The sequence below is a fragment of the Eretmochelys imbricata genome, chromosome 5, assembly GCF_965152235.1.
Source record: "Eretmochelys imbricata isolate rEreImb1 chromosome 5, rEreImb1.hap1, whole genome shotgun sequence".
In the NCBI taxonomy this organism is placed as follows: Eukaryota; Metazoa; Chordata; order Testudines; family Cheloniidae; genus Eretmochelys; species Eretmochelys imbricata.
In genome coordinates, this window is record NC_135576.1 from 99,818,180 (window position 1) to 99,838,908 (window position 20,729).

Genomic DNA, 20,729 nt, shown 5'->3' on the forward strand with positions numbered 1-20,729 from the left:
GGGGTTAAATGGGGGCAGCAGTCCCAGGGGGGCAGTCAGGAAGGGGGGGGGGTTGGATGGGGCTGCGGAGGGCAGTCAGGGCAGGGGATGGTAGATGGGGCAGGAGTCCTGGGGAGGGCCGTCAGGGGACTAGAAGCGGGGTGGGGGTGGCCACACCCCCCCTCCCCTAACCGGCCCTCCATACAGTTTCCAAAACCCGATGCGGCCCTTGGGCCAAAAAGTTTGCCCACTCTTGCTCTAACTGGTATGTTGAGTGAATGATAACAAAGGCAGTGGATGGGGTAGGAGTCCCAGGGGGGCCATCAGAGGACAGGGGGGGTTGGATGGGGCAGGAGTCCCAGGGGAGCAGTCAGGGGGCAAGAAACAGGGGAGGTTGGATAGGAGGCAGGGGCCAGGCCATACCTGGCTGTTTGGGGAAACATAGCCTCACCTAACCAGCCCTCCATAAAATTTTGGAAACCTGATTGGGCCCTCAGGCCAAAAAGTTTGCCCGCCCGTGCCCTAACACCACATGGGCAGGACTGAAGTGGTAGCAGTTGGTTTTATTTTTCTGAAGGACATGCTCATCTTTCAAAAGTTTGAGAGCCACTGAACTGGTGTAAGACAGCATCACAATCTGCATTTCAGTCCTTTTTGCCAACCTTCATGTGTATGAATAAATGTTATTTTTGGTTTGGGGTAAAGGGGTAAAAATCAACACAGACGTTGTAGACTCATAAGAAGATATACATACAAATATAAAATCTATAATCTTAGGGCTTATCTTCACTACTGTGCTAAAATTGGCACCACTGTATTGATGTAGCGGCCTCGATGTAGTGTGTCTGGTGAAGGCGCATTATGTTGATGGGAGAGTGCTCTCCCGCCGACATAATTATTCCACCTCAGTGAGAGGTGGAAGCTATGTTGGTGGGAGAGTGTCTCCCACAGACAAAGCGGTGTCTACACTGCGCTAAGTTGATGCAAGTTATGTTGCTCAGGGCTAGTGTTCCCTCTAATTTTTCCCACCCATGAGTGAATGAATTTTTTTGTGCGCACCATTATGGAGGTGATGTTTGACATATCACCTCCATATTGGTGCACATTAAATTCATGTGGTAGGGGTGGGGCCGAGGGATTTGGAGTATGAGATGGGGCTCAGGGCTTGGGTACGGGAAGGTGAGGGCTCCAGCTGGGGGTGCGGGCTCTGGGGTGGGGCCGGGGATGAGGGGTTTGGGGTACAGGCTGCCCTGGGGCTGTGAGGGAGAGGGAGAGGGAGGGAGAGAGAACGAGAACTCCACCCAGCTCTCTCCCCACGCAGCAGCACCTGGGGGGGGGGAGGAGAGGGGAGAAGCAGCTCCTGGGCTGGGTTGGGGCCACAGGAGGGAAGACTCCCCCAGCCACGGCAGGTCTGTGCCAGAGCTGGGTTGGGGGCAGGAGAGGGGCGCGTCTCCCCCCGCCGTGGCAGGACTGTCCGTGCTGGGGCGGGGCTGGGGCCATGGAGGAGCGCATCCTCCAGCTGCGGCAGGTCCATGGCTAGGCTAGGTTGGGGCCAGGGCTGGGGGAGAGGACGCTGCATGGCGCTTAATAGGCTGCTGCATGGTTGAGCAGCTTAAAGGGAACTTAGCTCAGGGCACGGTTTTTTTACACCCCTGAGCAACGTAACTTACATCGACTTAAGTGGTGGTGTAGACAAGCGTTTAGTATTCAAAGACCTGCTTCTCTGCCCTTTGTGACAACAATAAAACCTAACTCTGCCTTTAAAAGCCTCAGGGCTATTTTTTACAGTTAAATTTAGGCGACACTGAGAAAACTGATGTTTAGCCCTGACCTCAACATAGAATACATGCTGAGAATACATCATGATTTGAAATATAGTTCCAACAAGAAACCCTTTCACATATAACAATCAAATTACTGATTCTTGTTTTAATCTAATATTCAGTCTATTTCTGTCTCTTTTAAACAAACAAACAATCTGTTTACCATTTTCTGTACACCAGATTCTTCTTCTCAAAGCTGTGATTGTGTAATTAACCTTTCTGACAATTGGGGGGCAGAAAAGAGCGCCTAGATTTCCAGATGGGACACACTGGTGCACTCTGCATTATCGCTAATGGCAGAAACTCAGGACATGCTCACTGCAGAACGCTAAAGAAACAGTGCCCTTTGTTAGAAAAGCGTCTGACAGTGAGCATGCAGCTGACTGTTAGATCACCCTGTTTTACTTACAAAGCACAAGCCATTTCGGACACTCATTTATTAAACAAAAGGTAGCATTCATGTTCAACAACAAGACTTGACTTGACAGGTGGCAGCAAACAACAAAGTGCTGTGAGGGATGCCCTTTCTAGGCTATGAGCTCATCCCATCCATGCTGCTGTTTTCTCATTGAGCTGTTAGGACTCCTACAGAATCCAGTTTTCTTCTTCAGTGGACCTCTCAGAGCCCAGGGAATCTCTCCTATTTCCTCCTTTGTGCTCACTCTCCCTTTCACAGCAACGTCCCTTATGGCAGGGGATCCATCCACTGTCATTAATGCCATCCTCCCAGTTGGACAGAGGGGTTTCTAAGAGCAAGGACAGACAGTCTCACCCTCCTCTTGAAAAGCCTTGCAATATGTTCTACTCCCAACCCTTCCAGCCTTGGACCAGAAGAGACCTCCTGGCTCATCAAGTCCAGTCCTTGCTCAAATAGACACTCTGTCATATAATCCTTATGGGATTATGCTCTAGAACTAAACCAGAATCTGCTGCCACTGGGGTTTCATTCACTTTGTCAACTTCTGTTAGCTAATGCACGGATTCATTTAACAAAGCAACATACAGCACCGACAGGCCTGCACATACTTTTGAACATTTAGAACAGTACAACAATTATACTTGCTATACCTCAGAGAACAATTAAAAAAATCCCAAAGTACAAAACCTCTGAGTGCTAATCCTTTTTTATTATGGTCTTCTAATAGGTATTCATCACAGAAAGCAGTTTACTGTTACATAGCAACCCATGTCAAATCTCAGCAGCTGGAGATAGAACACTTATGCCATTTAAAAAAATAACTGCAGTTGGAATCGGTCTATAATTAAATTGCATCAAAAAGCTTCACTAGTTTGAACGATTCACAGAGCCAGATTCTGTTCTCAGTATTCTCTGGTGTAAATCTGGATTAAACAAATCTGAATGTCACTTTAAATATGAACAACTTTTACTTACTCGACAATCCCTCTGTAGTGTTTTCATCAGTGCGCTGTATGTTTCTGAGTCAAAATACAGTCCTTCATGCATCTCTTGCAAGAAATCCAAGTCTTTAAATGTGGGGTTGGATTTCTCCCTTTCTTTTCTTGATGCTCTCCGTTTATAGGTAGAGCCTTTCAAGTCATATGTGAAATGCATTTTCATTGCCCGAGGCAAAACATTGTTCATCACGACGATTCTGATGTTAATGCCCCCTGACTGAACACAGTATAGTCCATAAAATTTTGGTAAGAGAGTCCTTGGATTCTGGTTCAAATTCTAAAAAAATACAAAAACAAAAAACAACCACACCACAAAGTTTGAATAGATTTTTTTAAACATTCACATTTTAGAGGGGTTTTCACACTTAAGCATATTAACATTGAAAAAGGGGTGTGTGTTACTTTATATTCTAAACAATTTCTTTGACCAGTCAGTCATTCTCTCCATCCCACTGGGCCCACACTTGAAAAAGCTAGCACAACCCAGGAGAAGAGACTGTTTAAATGAAATTGAGGGATCTGGGTGACAGAAGCGTCAGGGCCAAAAAATCAAAGAAATGCCCATGACATCCCAAAAGCCAGGCCATGTCTCCCTATGCCTGGGCACTGAGGCAGCGAGAGCAGGGGTGTAGAGGGAAGAGACATGGCCTGCTGATTCCATTTTATGTCACTTTTGGCCACGTGGTTCATTCTGTACATTTTAAGCTCCTGACATGACCACATTTCCTCTTCTGCACTGTCTTGAAGAGAACCACAGTCTTTCACCATTGCACACTATAGGGTTTCTTTGTCCTCTTGCATGGGGTCTATTTAAATTAGGTCAATAGATAGCAGAAACTCAGCATTTTTGCTGCATTTGGCCTTAATGTGCCCTCACGAGAGGGCTCTTGCTTGAGTCTAGAGATGGACTGAAGACTTAACAGAACAACCCTCTCACCCAAAGCTTTTTTTTTAAGGGGTTTGGATCCCATTTCATTCAAGTCACCTCTGGTTTAGGTTTTGTGAAACAAAAGCCCGACCCAGTGAGGTTTTGCAAAACCAGAGTTACTGCCAATTTTGGCTATGTTTATTATAGCCCAGATTGTTGTCTACTTCAGAATGCAAAAAGGTAATGATTCTTTTACGACATCACAGTCTGTCAAAATGGAAACTATATCGTATCCCAAATTCAACAGCAGGCCAAGCATCTAGCAGGAGAGGATAAGAGATGGGAAGGCAAGAACCATATTTTAGACACTCCTATCTTGAATCACTATCAACATGAAAAAAAGGTGAAAAAGAAATTATTTCTATTTTAGGTCTGTTATGGTTAAAAGTTCCCCTTTACAACTAAAGAAAGAAAGTTCCTACTTAAAGAGCCTCGATACAGGAATCGCATGAATTAAACCTTTTTATTTTGGTAAATGCTTGTGTGTATAATGTTAACTTTGTGAATGGTTAGTTCACAAAAACAAAGCAGAAAAGCCTTTATAATGTGTATTTGTATGATGGCCAATTCAGACATAAATCAAACAGATTATAAAGATTAACAATGAAGACAACCAGCTATGATATATTTTCTGAATCTTTGAATGAGTGAAGTCTCTTTACACAAACATTCAAACTCACAGTTACTTTATATTAGCTTAATACCACCACCATCAGATAATCACGGTAAATTTCAAATAAATGAGGTGGAAAGTGTCCACATGTGATTTTATTTTTTGAAAGGGGGTTGGGATGATAGGGACACATCTGGTCACTACAGGCACAATCCTACAAGATGCTGACCATCACCTGAGAGGTGTTGAGAGGTTTGCCTCTTCAAGGGAGCTCAGTGGCTGTCAGGAAGAATGCAGCCTCTTGCAATATTTAGTCCTATTTGTTTCTAATGGTCAGTTTATTTACTTTGCTGACAATCGGCCCATATTAAAGAGACAGTCAACTTAGTTGAAGCCCCAAAATATATCTGGTTAAAAATTAATATTTTTAAAGGAGTTATATGAATAGAATTTTTTTTCAACAAAATGTTGTTGTGTTAATATAGGAAAACCCAAGATTAAAGCAGTTTAGAAACTGAACGGAAATTGATCAATCTAGTTTCTTTGGCCTCCTTGAATGAAATGCAAAAGGGCAAACAAACAAATGGAGAAAAATAAATTAGACTTTTAAAAGTTCTCTCCATTTTAATACTAAATTATTATGAACAAAGATAAGAATTATATTAAAATGGAACCATCTTGATAGTGTCCCTTTAGCATTTAAGGTAACAGTGACTTTGACCCATAGGTTAAATTACTTTTTGCTGGTGAGTGCATGCCCACAAAGATGTTGTCTTTTAAAGTGTAAAATGTATAAAAATATTAAGATAAACATTAAATAAAAATTGACAAAAATACTGGAAGACAATGAATGAAATTATTCAGAATTAAAGGAGATGTGAAACATGAAGGATATGGAAAACATATAGAAGTAGAAAAATTAATGATCTGCAGTTACTCACCATGTAGTAACCTGGTAACAGCTTCTGAAGAAACTCAGCCTCTTTGTGTTGAACTGTTTTGATGATGAACTCATCATCACTAGTTACAAAAAATAAAGACCCGCTGGCACCAGGATTGGATAATTCTATTAAAGGTTCACTGCAGATTGAATACTGAAACAAAGACAAAATGGAGTTTGCAGCCAATACAGGTGGTTTTCAATATAAAAATCTTTTAAAAGAATGGCTGGTACAAAGGGGGAGGGGGAAGTAAGGAAGATGGTTAAAGTTCCTCGATTCTCAAGCTGCCACAGCCCCTGCATAAGTTAGGCCAAATAGGTGATCGTCCAACAGTTGAGAATTGGAAGAGCATGGACATGTTCCACAACCCCCACATTATGGTGAGGAGGCAGCCTTCTGCCTCAAGAATACATACTGCAATTTGCCTTTACATTAGATAAAAAGTAGAAGATAGAATATTTTAACTGACGGGAATCAGATGTCCTATAGGGGAAAAAGAGAAAATCTATATATTTATAAATGTTCTACTGCATCCATGTTAATTCACATTTCATGCCCCCACTCAACCCTCTTAGTATCCATCTCCTCTCCAAACTCAGTAATCAAGGGATTTTCATTTGTAATAAACTGAAGAGCAGGATTAATATGCTAATAAAAAATCTTTGTTAAGAATCTCTTTTCTTCTATTTAAAAAAGGCATAGTTAAGGTCAATAACTTCATACACATTGAAATTGTAGCACAGTAACATTAATAAGGGAGTGCCCTGCAAACAAACAAACTATAAAACAAACGTGTTTTAAACTATTTATGTACCAGGGGAATAATTCTTAAAATAGAAGTATGTTTTCTGGTCTTTTTACAACTGCAAGAGTGGCTGTTCCTTAAACCAGTAGCCCTTTCCACCAGGACTATCAAGAAAAGTGCCGGGCTTCATTATAAGAAATAATTTTTTATAAACTAAAACCAAGTACTATTGAATTCAAAAGGAGTTCTGTCACTGATTTCAGTGGGACAAGGATTTGGTCCTATAGACATCAGTAGATGATGCTACGGAGCAGAGATGTCCAAGAACAAGGGGGGAGAGGTGGGGAGAGGAAGAGAAGGGAACAACAAACAACAAGTATGCTTAAGGGAAAATATAGTTTAAAAAAATGAATGCTTGCTCTGAGTTCAAATGTGTCACCATGTCGTACATATTTTTAAAAACGTAATGCATTAAATTTTCACTTTTATTTTAGTAATGTTATACTATACACCTTTGAATCAAGAGTGTCTTTACATTCTGTTATTATCCACATTTCTAGCCCATCCTACCAATATATGCAGCCTCAATAGTGAAAAATATTATTGCTATGAGGTTTTGAAGCCAATTATTTGGAATAGTAAAATATAATAAACTACATTATTGCAATAAAATAGGGATGGTCTATAAGGAAAATCACAAATCCAGGATTACAAGTTATGAGACAAGGATCTTATTTTATCCTTGAGGTTTTTTTTTGTTCTTTTTTTTTTTTTTGCAAAAGAAGCCGCCTAACCCACAAAGTTTTGTTCAACCAAACCTTGAGCCTTTTGCTCAAGATTTAAAAAAGAAAGATAAATAGTTTGTGATCAACACATTGACATCCTGAATACCCATGTTTTGTATACTTTCCAGTCACCATTTATTTGTACAAGCTGTTCAAATTTATTTTTTCCCCTTCATCCTGCTTCCTGCAGTGCTTCCATACTGTACCATTTGGAAGACGGCAAAGCTACAACAGCTGTGCCCCACCAATGCAAATTAACAGTGTAAACCTACTTAGTGTTGCTGAGATACTTTTCATTCCATTTCTCCCCTCCCCCTCTCTCTCTAACAGGAACCAGTATAAAAGAGCAATCCCACTGTTTTTAGTTGCTGTATTGCAGCCTGAAAAGAAACGGTTTAAGACAACAGAATTTTGAATCATATCTAGTATAGTGGATAGGGGCTGAGGTAAGAGGTTGTAAATGGGGAGACTGATTTTATTGTCAGCTGATTTTAAAAGCAAATAAAATAGTAGCAGGGCTAAAACCACTGTAGCATTTTCTAGAAATAAAGAAAATGGTTCAGGTACTTCTTCTGGCCTAACACTGTGACTGTTATAAATAGAGAGAAGACGGTCAAATCTGGATCAGTTTTAAACAAATTCAGGGCTGAGTATATAACAGCAGCAAAATCTCAAGAGATATTCTCATGAGATTTTTGCCATTTTTCGTCAAGGATTTCAGTCATATCAAAACTGGAAAAACTGGTTCCAGCTTAGCATCAGTCAGTGGTTTCTGATCTCAGGATTACAATCCAATCTCCCCTGGAATTCAGGGCTCCACTTGAGATCGCTCTCATTATAATATGTGGCCCTAGAGACTCTTTAATTGAATCTACAGAGAGGTGAATGAATCAAAAGGCTATAAAAATGAAGTACTGCCTACAGTGGAGATTTGCCCCCGTTATAAGTATTGGTGGCTAACCAGAGGGGAAGCGGAACTGGTACAAACCTATAAGCCACAAATTCCACTGGTGTAGTTTACTCCTGCTTGAAACTGGGTTCAGTTGCACTGGTACAAATTGGTTGTGACAGCTTTCCCTGTCTGCACTGGGGTAGCTTCTCTGGTGGCCAGCCACTGCTGGCTGAAATCCACAGTGTAGACAAGGCCTAAGACTATAGTGTCTCCAGACCCATCTTTTAAAAAGATTAGGGCAAGACTGATTTGCCCTTAGACTTTAAGGTCAGAAGGGACCATCATGATCTAATCTGACCTCCTGCACATTGCAGATCACAGAATCTCACCCATCCACTCCTGAAATAGACCCCTAACCTCTGGCTCAGTTACTGAAGACCTCAAATCATGGTTTAAAGAATGAAAGTTACAGAGAATTCACCTTTTGAACCAGTTTAAACCCGCAAGTGACCCATGCTGCAGAGGAAGGCAAAAACCCCACCAAGGTATCTGCCAATCTGACCCATTGGAAAATTCTTTCCCAATCCCAAATATGGCGATCAGTTTAAGTATTGTATAAACATGGCCTTTGTAAAACCTACAGCCCAACAAATATTTCCATGTAACTAACACAAATAACCCAATGGAAAGTTTGACTTTAATTTGAAGTTAGGATCAGTATAAGGCACCCAAGCACTAGCATAATGCGCCTGTGTTTGGGTTGCCAACACCACAGGACAATATTCGTATTTTAAAAACTAAGTAGGCTAGTTTCACAGTCCAAGCTGAGAGAAATATATGAAAATAAACTGGATAGAGATGGTCTAGAAATATTTTGATTCTTCCATTAAGCCAATTTTGGTGTGTGTTTCACTTAAAATAATTGACAAATAGCGTATTAACATTCTTTCAACTGTAAAGAATCTCAGTGGTTAACACAAGTAAAAATATTTGTAAAAAAATTCAGGTTTTTTTAAACCCCACATTGGACCTTTAAGCACAAGGAATGCAAAAAGCTGCTGGGCCTCCATATTGGAGGGACCCCACAGCTCTGAAGTGAACTGGCAACTTGCAAAATGATCTGATCTTGCCCTCTTAATGAATGGGGAAGACATCCTACACAGACCCCCTCAACCTTGCCAGCAGCAGATTTGTATGGGGAGGAAGATCTTGGACCATCCTCTTTTTGACAGTGTTGGTCCCCACAAGGGGGAACGTCAGACTTGTGTAACTTACAGCAAGGTTGTTATATTTTCACATCTGAGCATGCGCATGACACACACAGTCTGAGTAGGACCCTACCAAATTCTCGGCCATGAAAAAAGCATCACGGACCACGAAATCTGGTCTTCTGTGTGCTTTTACCTTAGACTATACAGATTTCACACGGGGAGACCAGCGTTTCTCAAACTGGGGGTCCTGACCCAAAAGGAAGTTTCGGGGGGGTCACAAGGTTATTTTAGGGGGGTTGTGGTATTGCTACCCTTACTTCTGTGCTGCCTTCAGAGTTGGGTGACTGGAGAGTGGTGGCTGTTGGCCAGGCGCTCAGCTCTGAAGGTAGCACCACACCAACAGCAGGGCAGAAGTAAGGGTGGCAATACCACACCATGCCATCCTTACTTCTGCAGAGGCTCTGCCTTCAGAGCTGGGTTCCCAGCCAGCAGCCACCGCTCTCCAGTTGCCCAGCTCTGACGGCAGCACTGCCGTCAGCAGCAGCTCAGAAGTAAGGGTAGCAGTACCACAACCCCCTACAATAACCTTGCGACCACCCCACAACTCCTTTTTGGGTCAGGATCCCTACAGTTACAACACTGCAAAATTTCAGATTTAAATAGCTGAAATCATGAAATTTACTATTTTAAAAATCTTATGACCGTGAAATTGACGATAATGGGCCATGAATTTGGTAGGGCCCTAAGTATGATTATTAAGGGCTTGTCTACACTCGAAATGATACAGCAGCCGAGTTCCAGTGAGTTGCTGTATTATTTCAAAGTGGATCCTACCTATGCTGAAGGGAGTGGGGGCTCCTGTCACTATAGGTATCCTCCTCCCTGAGAGGTAGTAACTAGGTCAACAGAAGAATTCTGAGTTACTCTGCTGGGTGACCTAACTTTTTAGTGTAGACCAGGCCTAAGACTGCAAATCAAAAGGAACAGAACAGAAAGTAGTCTTTACAAAGGTATCAATGTCTTTCTCAGGTCATCTCTTTTTCCATGTCAAGGTTAGAACATATGTATGTAAACACTATTTTCTTGTGAAGTACATAAATAAGGCAGTTAGCATATGAGAGCACTCAATTAGAATTCAATTAGCAATATTCACATGAGTTTTAAATCTAATTATAATATTCGTGTAGAGATAATTACCTGAACTAGAAGCAATACTCTAGGTATTAAGCTATCAATTAACATGGCAGGTTTTATAGCAATCACTTAAAAGCTGGAGAATTAAAAAAAGTTTTGGCAAAAGCTAAATTTATACACCAGTTACAAAATATAAAAACTTCTACTCCTCTTTAGAGCATCGTTAGCCATCCTCCTCCTCCTCTGCGACAGAAACAGAATTGTGTTCACATCACAATTTTTTATTTATCTATTTTGTTTTGGTAGTTCAGGGAACAATTACAAATTCTTACCAAGTAATCATCAGGCTTGATGCCAAAAAGTTCTCTGAAGTAACGGAAAGCTAGAGGAGCATAAGTCTTAAATCTGAAGTCGGGGTAATGATGAGCCGGGGTCAAATTGCTGCCTTCACTACATGAAAAAGACAAAATTAAGAAAACAGCAAAATATTACAAGACTTTTTTTTTTTTTTTTTTTTTATTAAAGACTTTCTTTTTGCAGCTAGTTTTCCTTTAATACTTCCCACCATGATCACTGGCATCCTGTGACAAAAGTCACTCAAAGGAATTCGAAATAATGTAGATTCAAATGTCAATATAAAAGTGGTGCCAGGAAAACAGCAGTCTTGTATCCTCTCCTCACGCTGAGGGAAGTAACCATCATCATCATCAGTCACACCATCCATGGTTTAAGGTATGGTTTATACCAGCATCTCAGCCTTCCGTGTCCCTTCAGTGTTACTCTCTCTTGCAAACTAGGTCATGGCACTACCATAGGGTCCCTCAACCCCTATAACTTTTTAGTTTGGAACCAGTAACTTGCACAACTGGCCCTACACCTGGTTTTGGGTCTGCAGGATACACAGTGAAAAAACCTCTGTTAATTACTGTGCTCAGCCAAAAGTGCTTTGCCCCACCACAGGTGCAGGCTGGCACATGACTGTGTGCTGAACTGGTTAAAAGAAAATTTTTTTCAGTGTGAACAGAGTACTCTAATCCATGTTATTGGATTAGCTGTTCCACGGCCCCCGCCTTTCCTCCAGCCACAGAAAACAAACAAAAGAAAACCCCACCTTTCTTGGGCAGGACATCCCAGAGTGCATTGCCATGTATACTGTGATTCAGCTCTAGATGCATGTCCTGTAGGAATTCTACCCCATGCTAAGTGACTGTGGAATAGCTTCCCAGATAAACTGATACAAGATGTGTTTCAGCAGCATAGTAGGATGTGTACCCAGACAGCTATGGCTGATAGCTGCTGTGTTAACACAAACTGAACTGTGTAACTTGTAACCAGATATAAAATAGCAGATGAAAGCTGTAATGCAGACAGGGTCTAAGACACGGGTGGCCAACCTGAGCCTGAGAAGGAGCCAGAATTTACCAATGTACTTGCCAAGGAGCCACAGTAATACGTCAGCAGTGCCCCCATCAGCTCCCCTCACCCCCCCACTCCCAGCTCGTCCCATCCACTGGCAGCCCCGCCGATCAGCACCTCCTCCTCCCTCCCAGTCAGCTGTTTCATGGCATGAAGGAGGCTCTGGGGTGGGAGGAGGAGGAGTGAGGGCACTGTAGGCTATGGGGAGGGAGGGCGCGGGAAGGGGTGGAATGGGGGCAGGGCCTGTGGCAGAGCCAGGGGTTGAGCAGTGAGCATCCCCCGGCCCATTGGAAAGTTGGCGCCCGTAGCTCCAGCCCCGGAGTCGGTGCCTAGACATGGAGCCACGTATTAACTGCTAAAGAGCCACACGTGGCTCCGGAGCCACAGGTTGGCCACCCCTGGTCTAGGACATAATGCCCTAATTTGATCATTTCAGACGTACATCATGTACCCAAAGTTCATTTACCTCTGCGTAAATTTGTTTACAGTAGAAATATCTAACTTATTAAAAAAAGTATAAATGGCTAGTAATCAATGTAAGTATTTGAACATCTTGATTTCTTATACTCAAAGTTGTTTTACTACCAGAAATGAAACAGACGATCTGAAATATATTCCGAATATATGCACTGAAATTATATTAGTAACATATTGTGATGGAAGACGTTCATCCAGCTCATCTACATCTATCTTTTATTATCAGGCAAAAGTAGAAAACTGAACTTAACACAACTCTGCAAGCTGGAAAAAAAGTTCTCTGAGCCTCCACAAAACTGACCCCCTAAACTCTCCAGCAGGAGATCAAGGGATAAAAGAACCGATGACACTACAGGCTAAAAGTATTGCATCAGAGAAAACTGACTGGCTAGCCATTCTCTACCCTCGTTGCTAGCTGCTAATAAAAGCTGGTTTTTCCAGATGAACTATTCTGTAGATTTTACAGGATATTACCACAAACTGTCTTAGATACAAAATCAGTTCCATTCATCTGTTTGTTGCTCCTAAAATGGCATGGCAAAGAGAAAACAAGAGATTAAGGTGGAACTGGTAGCACTGCCTATAGTTATGATTGCCTGACACCACCAATTATATGGTCCTATTTTCCATTGGCTATAACTTTGCCAAACTGTCATGATTTGGGCGAAAAGTTTAATCAAAAATGGTTCCCAATTATAAGATTAGGGAAAACCTAAACTGTTTTGCCCATGTTCAACTCTTATCACAATTTCATAAGGAAGCTCCAGTGCCTCCATGCTTTAAGCAGAGATTTGACATATGGCAGGGGTATTGTCCTGATATCGGGGATGTGCCTTTTGCTGTTTTTAAGTAAGAACTCCCAAATTTGGCCAAGTATAAACTTTTGAAAAAGTCACACACGGTCAGCAGAGACACATCAGAGTTTAGCAGCTACGTTTTCCAAGGATTTCATCTAAACTGAGCATGGTCCAGCCCAGGGCTAGAGAGGTTGAGCAGGACAACTCAGGTACATCAGATACTTGAACTGAGAGCTGGGAGACTGTCTAATGTGGACACAAAAAGGGGCAAGACCTGGACTGGTGGTGGTGAGTGGCGGCAGAAGAGGAAGTTGATTGGAACAAGACCAGGTCAGTGAGGGGATTCTAGGTATAGGGGTCTGCATGGAAGAAAGCATACAGATGAGAGAGCCTTCTAATATCCGGTGTTTTCTATATGCCAAGGGAGAGGCAAGTGAAACGTGATTACCTGAGTCTCAGTAGTGGCCACCGTGTTTATTTCACTTCCTCAAATGACAAAAGAAATTTTACAACCTTAGAGTTTTCCTACTGGCCCATTTTCCTCTTCACAGAGCTGTGTTATGGGATTCTTTTTGTGAAACGTGTCTTCACTTTCAAACTGAAAGGCTTCTTCTTAGGTCAGTCACCATGTAACCCATGTGCCTAACAGGGAGATCTCTCTATATGAGCTCTATTGGACGCAGGGGAGGGTGTTAGGAATGAGTTAGGTCTTGGTCATCGTGCATCTGCCTAGCAAGATGGTGGTGCCCAGCTCAGCCTGGAGGGGTGGAGGAGCCCCCTGCCCCAACTCGGAGCTTTGCTGCGCAGATCCTGTGTGAACTGCTCAGTTTGGAGTCTTTACTATTCATTGAATGCATACATCAACCTCTGAGGAAAGACTTCCTGTAAACACATCTACTTTGCTTTAAGTCCCTGGGAGACACTCACTGTGATCTACTTATCCTAAAACTGGGACTCCTGTGCTGAATACATTTCATGAAGAAAAGCCATCACCACTAGCTGCCTTTACAGGGACTGCTCTCAAGAAAGGGTCATAAAATGCATAGCTAGATAATAAAATCAATCTAAAACCCTCAAAAAAAATTGCTCTCCACACTCGGAAGTTTCTGGAATTGGTGTGGTAGTTTTGGGTATAGTTACTGGACTCAGACTCCCTGAATGCAAGTTTCTTTGGAAAAGGCCATGTGCACTGTATGGGCTGGGAGAAGTTGAGCCTCAGGAGCAGAAAGCAGGCTGTTTTTCCTAACTCAAGCATTCTGCAGCAGGGTTTTTAAAAAAATTTACTTAACTAAGTGGTTGGTTAACTGACTAGCTAATCAGTGATTTCAGCAGGAGGAGGAGGAGGATGAAGGGTCTGTATGGATTCCAGCTGAAAATTTCTAAAAGTAAGTGGAAGGAAGATGTAGCTTTTGGCTCACCAGACTGCATAGATTTGGTGATCAAAGACTAAGACTTAGGTAAACTCAACCAAAGCCTTTGGGAACTCTGAGTTTCTTCTCACTGTATTTCTGTAGGGACAGACCTGTTTAGATTTAATTTGGGTTTTTTTTCTCTTTATTTATGTTTATGTATAACCGTGAAGATACTGGATGTGGTTTATAAAGTAGCCATGTTATGCTGTAGACCTTAAATTGTAGTTATTATGTTTCTTCATCGTAAGACTTTATAAACTTCAGAATTAAGTTCATTCCTTTTGTTCTTTTGGACTTGAATGTGAGGAGGTTGACCCTGAGCAATCTTTGCTGAAAACCCTCAATGACTGAATTCTGGGTCTCCAGGTGCTTTTCTATGGGAGTTGGGGGTTTTTAGCTCCTGGAGAAAGGCAGTGAAGTAAACTCTAGCCCACTAAAAGGTTCCAACAATGCAACTTTATGAAATAGCCAATAATTAAAAAATATAACACATACCCCTCTCCAAGAGAGCATCTACACCAGAAAATTTGGGCCAGATTTGTAAAGGTATGTATGCAATGGGAGTTAGATGACTAGGTGCTTCTGAAAACCTCACTAGGCACCTGTCTGCATCTTCAAATACCTTTGAAAAATCTGGCTTTGTGGCCATTTCTCAGCATCTGCAGGGTCTGATGGCCTGGTGGCAAATAAAGCTTATGCCCTCTCTATACCAGAGCTCACACCAGCACTGATACAGCTTTATCCACGCTGGAAAATTCCTACTCATTTTTCTAGGATAGATGAAACCCAAGAGCATGAGCTACTTCAGACACACATGAAGGGCTTGTCTGCACAGGGAAATTGACCAGCACAGATATTCCAGAATAACTCACTCTCTCTCTCTCTGAACATCTATTCTGGACTAAAAGTGACTTATTTCAGAATATTACGAAGTGGAGTAATTATTCCATAATTAAATCAGTTTTAATCCAGAATAAGGTCCACACAGGAACCCTATTCTGAAAAAACCCATGGTGGAACAGCTTACTCTGCTATAGCTGCGCTGGTCAATTTCCCTGTAGACAAGCCCTAGCACTATGCAAGAGATAACACTATTTTTAAAAATTCTCCCTGGTTACTGTGGGTATGCAGGGCTGCTCACCATGCCATACTGTTTTCATTCATTACACTGGTTTTTGCAGTTTCACTGCCTCAAAGGACTGCTCAAAGGACAGCGGTGGCAAGTTCAACTGCAATGAAGGAGAACAAAATTTGACAAGAGTTTGAGGTTTTTTTGCCATGGCATACAAGGCATACGGGTGACAAGGGACTGCATTTCTTGAGAGGCACATCCTATTAGCTGGCTTCAAAGCAGTAGTATTGTGATAAAGGAAACCCTTCCAAAGCTCTTGCAGCTAGAGATAAGCTGCTGAAAAAACTGCATGCTGGGAGGAAAAAAAGTAAGAGGGAAAAGGTGGTTTAGACTGAGGAACACTAAAAACACCAGTGGGCTAGGAAAGATGTTTTCAAACTCTAAAACCACCGGCTTTTTAGTCCCCTCCTCCCAACCTAGAAATTTGAGGTTCTCAGCCCCAAACCTATTAGTTTTGATCAACATGGATTTTTGCCCCATCTCCACTGTTTGCTGGTGACATTTTAGGAGTTCAGGCTCTGGCTGGGCTATTTTCAGAGCTGAAGTACCACATGCAAAGTGGACTGGACAATATACTTTAACCAGCCTACAAAAATATTAAGAAATTTGTATGGGGAGGATTGTTTGTAGCTGGCGAAGGCATATTTTGCTCTGTTAATTGTAATGTCTTAACTGACCACTTGATGCAATATGGTACATTCCAAAGGCAAAATAAAACACGCTGTTCTTGAGAAATCTCTTGAAGATACAAACATAAGTGTCACTCCTGGTAGAAATGGCTTAGCAGCATCCAGAAATCGGAGAGGTAAAGAAGCCCGCACTTTACATCAGTGCAAACACTGTCTGTATGCTAGTTAAATTACAAAGCAGCTACATTATTGTATTCAATACTTTTCATTTGTACTGAAGGAAAAACCTAAAACTGCAAAATTATAACTTTGGGCACATATGGGAGAATGTGCAATATAAAGAAAGGAGACAACCTCAATAACTTTCCATCTTAAGACAGGGAACATATCTGGTGATTAGAGCACATGACTAGGTTCTGTTACCAGTTTGACTTTTTCTGTGACCTTGGACAACTCAAATCTCTGTACCTGAACGATGACATTTAATTCTGGTCTTGGAAGGATTGTGAGGCTTAATCATACTGTTTGGATAGTGCTTTAAAAAGCTTAGATGAAAGACTATAAAATGCAAAGTACTATTTTTATTCAATATATTAAAAAGACTAAATTTACCATGAAAGCTATGTTCTCTAGTATCTATTCAGGTAACTGCACGTTCTGGCATTGCAGAATCTTTTAGTTTTTTTTGTTTCGTTTTTTTAAAGCGAAGAACTGTCTGCCTATAAATCCAGGGGAATAAGTTACAGTATAAGTGATGCATATCAATCTAAAATTAATCACAAAGTATTATATTTTTGAGGTCCAGCCCTGTATTGCTTTGTGGGAGACCCAGATGTGTTTGTTGGCAGTCTCGCCTTGGTTTAGCATGGACTGGAAATGTTAAGGAGGCAACACACTTAGCCCCCAAGGACAGAAGGAGTGTCTTACTACTTTCAATGGTACATCCTCTGACCAGTTACAGTGGTGTTGAAGTTTTCCTCAGAAACCCTTATTTTTTCTCTCTTTTAACACAAGAAAGCAGCCACAATGTCGAGCCTTGGTTGTGTGTATGTGCAAAGTGAGGGAAATAGTGAAAAACGGAAGTCTCAGTGCCCAATATGGAACGGACTCCTTACCCCATTTATCCCCAAATCAAACAAAATATCGATTGTGTTAAAAAAAAAAAATCAGGTCTTACTAGTCTTGGGAAAAGTTGCTCTTTTACTTGCCACTGAAGTGCGTTCACTATCCCTTTCCTGTGTGCAACAGATAAATGCACAAGTATGCACAACTAATCCAGGCCTTGCTTTCCAATCCTCCTATTTCCTCCCTAAAGAGAAAAGATAAATGACTGCATCATTTCTGCCTACAAGAACTAGTCCCTATTTCTATACTCACATAGCTATCAGCTTTTGGTTGATATAGGATAGAGACTGATAGTGATATCCTTATTTCTAGATATATCTTCCTTTGTATTATTTTCAGCTACAGTAAGATGTGCTAATAAGTCTCCTGAAACAAGACATCTTTAAAAGGCAATGCATGTGTACATTAAAGAATCTCAAAATAAATCAAGACAATTATATTTGGGTCCATAAGATTTTATGTAGCAATAACCACTGAATGGGCAGTCTTAATTATTTTCTAACAACAACAACAACAACACTACTACTAATTTTGCACTGCTGATACTCCCTTTTATGGAGGCATCTTAAAGCACCTAAGAAACAGGTGGCTATGTTCAAAAATACATTTAAAAAATCAACATTCACCTTATCTATATTCAGAATTGTTTTTTACTAATCAAAGTAGCTGATAGCTCATAATAGACTTGATTTTGTTCTTGGAGTCACACTGTCTCCATTTTCAACAACATTTACACACACTGGAAGAAATGGCAGTAGTTTCCCTACCAAGTTGCTGTCTGCCCAGATTCTTTCACCCCCTAAAAAGTACTCCTCAGCAGATCTGCATGTCCTCTGTGTCCATGCTGGAGGAGCAGAGAAAGGGAAGAGAGAATTTTACCTAGGACTGGATTTAAGGAACTTCGGCAAGTTACATACATGCCTCTGTGTGAAACAGGTCAACATGGAGTTAATACAGTGGGCATGAATTACAGCATAAATAGCTATGCATGAGACTCTGAATACTGTTTATGTGTATCCTACAGGGAATGGTGTACATATAATTGTTTGGGAAACACTTAGCCCTTCAACTGACCAAGGTGTTTGTATGGAAATTGCCTCTGAAATTCAGAGCTTTTCTGATCTTTCCATGACATTTCTGGAAAATACATCAGCTAATGATTCATTTATTTTGTATAGTGGAAGCTTAGAGACAAGGCACCACCCACCCTGATATTATCAGACACAAAATGACCACTGCTTACTACTGTTAATTAGCTGTAATCATACTTTTATGCATTAATTTTGCCTACCCACTTTTTGATGTCACCAGACTTCACAGGAATTATAAAACCCTGACAATATGTCACATGCCATCACATGTTGTAAACTACAGACTAATGTTTCAGTAACAAAACTGCAAGAGAAAATGTCCCATATCTTAACTAAATCATTGTAGAAACAGCCTTGCCTGCAATACAACATGTATAGATGAAGGACAAATAATGTAAGCCTCCCAGTTGGAATGCTGAGGAACAAGACTAGGGATGCTGGTCAATGTCTAGAAGCTGAAATAAAGCATATGGCAGAGGGAGAAAAGTGAGAGACCCATAAATGGACTTATGTGAAGACTGAACACTTGACAATATTTGGCAAAAGCCTGGATCTTAGAAGTCCTTCTACTGACAGATCTGAGAAAACAAATAGGCAGAGTCTGGTGTATGTTCCTAGTGCCCAAAGCCTGCAATACAGTTTCTGACAACTTTTTAAAGCTCGATACGTGGATCTTCTACATAAGGGCAGAAATGAGCCCTGGTGCTGTCAAAAAAACCTCTGGATAAGATATTTTACCAGTTTATATATATCATGACAAATTGTCATATTGTAATAAGGTTGTGTGAACTAGAGTTACTCTGTGACACTTCTTTAACACCAAGACACCTGGAAGTCATGACATCACACTGGATCTAAGAGGACCCGTGGGATGGAGCACACAGCATTTCCCCAAGATTCCAAGGTAGAGTGGAGAATCCTTTAAAGTTGAGTGACAGCAGAGAAGAGAATGATTAGGCTGCATAAAATCTCTACCTGACAGCTTGGCTGTTACTGCCAGTATTGCTACAGTAACACCACTGGCCCTGGTAGTGGGAAGAGAGGCTACGGATTTGCATAGGGGTGTTTCTGAGGGACAGGAGAGATTATTTGCATGAGTTCCCATAGTAGCTTTACACTACCCAAATGTAGAGCAGCCATAGGTTCCCTCGTTAGGATCAACTGGCTCAGCCAATTTGTGTTCTGTAAAATGAGCACTCATGCTCACTGCCATTTAAACTGCATCCAGAATCTGGTCCTAAAAATGAATTACTGTACTGTAACCCTCTGTGACACATCACAGTTGGCTCCTAAAAGCAACATGCTATAAACTTCCTTCTGGATAGCCCAATATGAACAACAAGAGCTTTGCCTGTTGCACCCTGTCCCAAAGATGAGTGTGGAGGAGTGGAAGCTGGGAAGGTATCCTCTCATCACTGCACATGTGCTATAATGGCCAGTGAAAGAAAACATTTTAAGCAGTTTAAAGGCACAGTGCAAAGACGTGGTAACTTATTGAAAATGACTGAGTCAAACATGCAATACACCCAAGCACTGGGCCAAATTCTACTCTTAGATACACCAATGTAAATATTAAGTAATTGCACTGAAATCAGTGGAGTTATTTCTGCTTTACAGCAGTATAACCCAGCAGAATTTGGTCCATTATATTGAGTTCTAACCAACCATTTTCCTCCTTTTCCCTCTTGGTGTTTTTAACCACATGAATCTCTTACTGTTAGTATCCTGAAATAATATTATGTTTTGCTATGGTTACTAAACTATCATACAGATGGTGCAGTTTATTTGAGGGGTGGAGAACTACACAGATGTTATTTCTTTTCTGTTATTGATTAATCATAAGACAATTGTTGGCTACCTTTCCATGATTTTCTTTTATACAAAACTATAATTGTCATATGATTTTGCTTGCTGGAATGCAAATAGAAGTGTTGTTTCATTGCACTTCAAGTAGTCTGGATTTACAGTGTCACACTCCACATCAATACCTGGCCCGGGCCAGGGAAACTAATGATTCAACCAGCAGACTTGGTCACGTGCTGCCTCAGGCACATCGCGCTTACGCTAAAAACACCATGACTGTAACAATGCTCCCACTACTATGACAATGTGGCATCAGGAGAGCACAGAACTCTAGGAAATAAGTGACATGTCACTTCATTGCCTGTATCACTCCCATCAGG

The 20,729-nt window shown here is 41.3% G+C and overlaps 1 protein-coding gene across 2 annotated transcripts in view; it reads right to left on the reverse strand.

The window, feature by feature from the left end:
• PIP5K1B (phosphatidylinositol-4-phosphate 5-kinase type 1 beta) overlaps window positions 1-20,729 on the reverse strand; it is a 130,103-nt gene that overhangs the window by 67,834 nt on the left and 41,540 nt on the right. For both annotated transcript variants that reach the window (XR_013346085.1, XM_077816413.1), the window contains exons 5-7: window positions 10,800-10,917; window positions 5,701-5,853; window positions 3,196-3,495 (exon numbers count right to left, since the gene is read on the reverse strand). Coding sequence is in view for 1 of the 2 variants with exons in the window: in XM_077816413.1 (XP_077672539.1) it covers window positions 3,196-3,495; window positions 5,701-5,853; window positions 10,800-10,917 (571 nt within the window). In the remaining variant the exon portion in view is untranslated. The remainder of the gene's footprint in view (window positions 1-3,195; window positions 3,496-5,700; window positions 5,854-10,799; window positions 10,918-20,729) is intronic.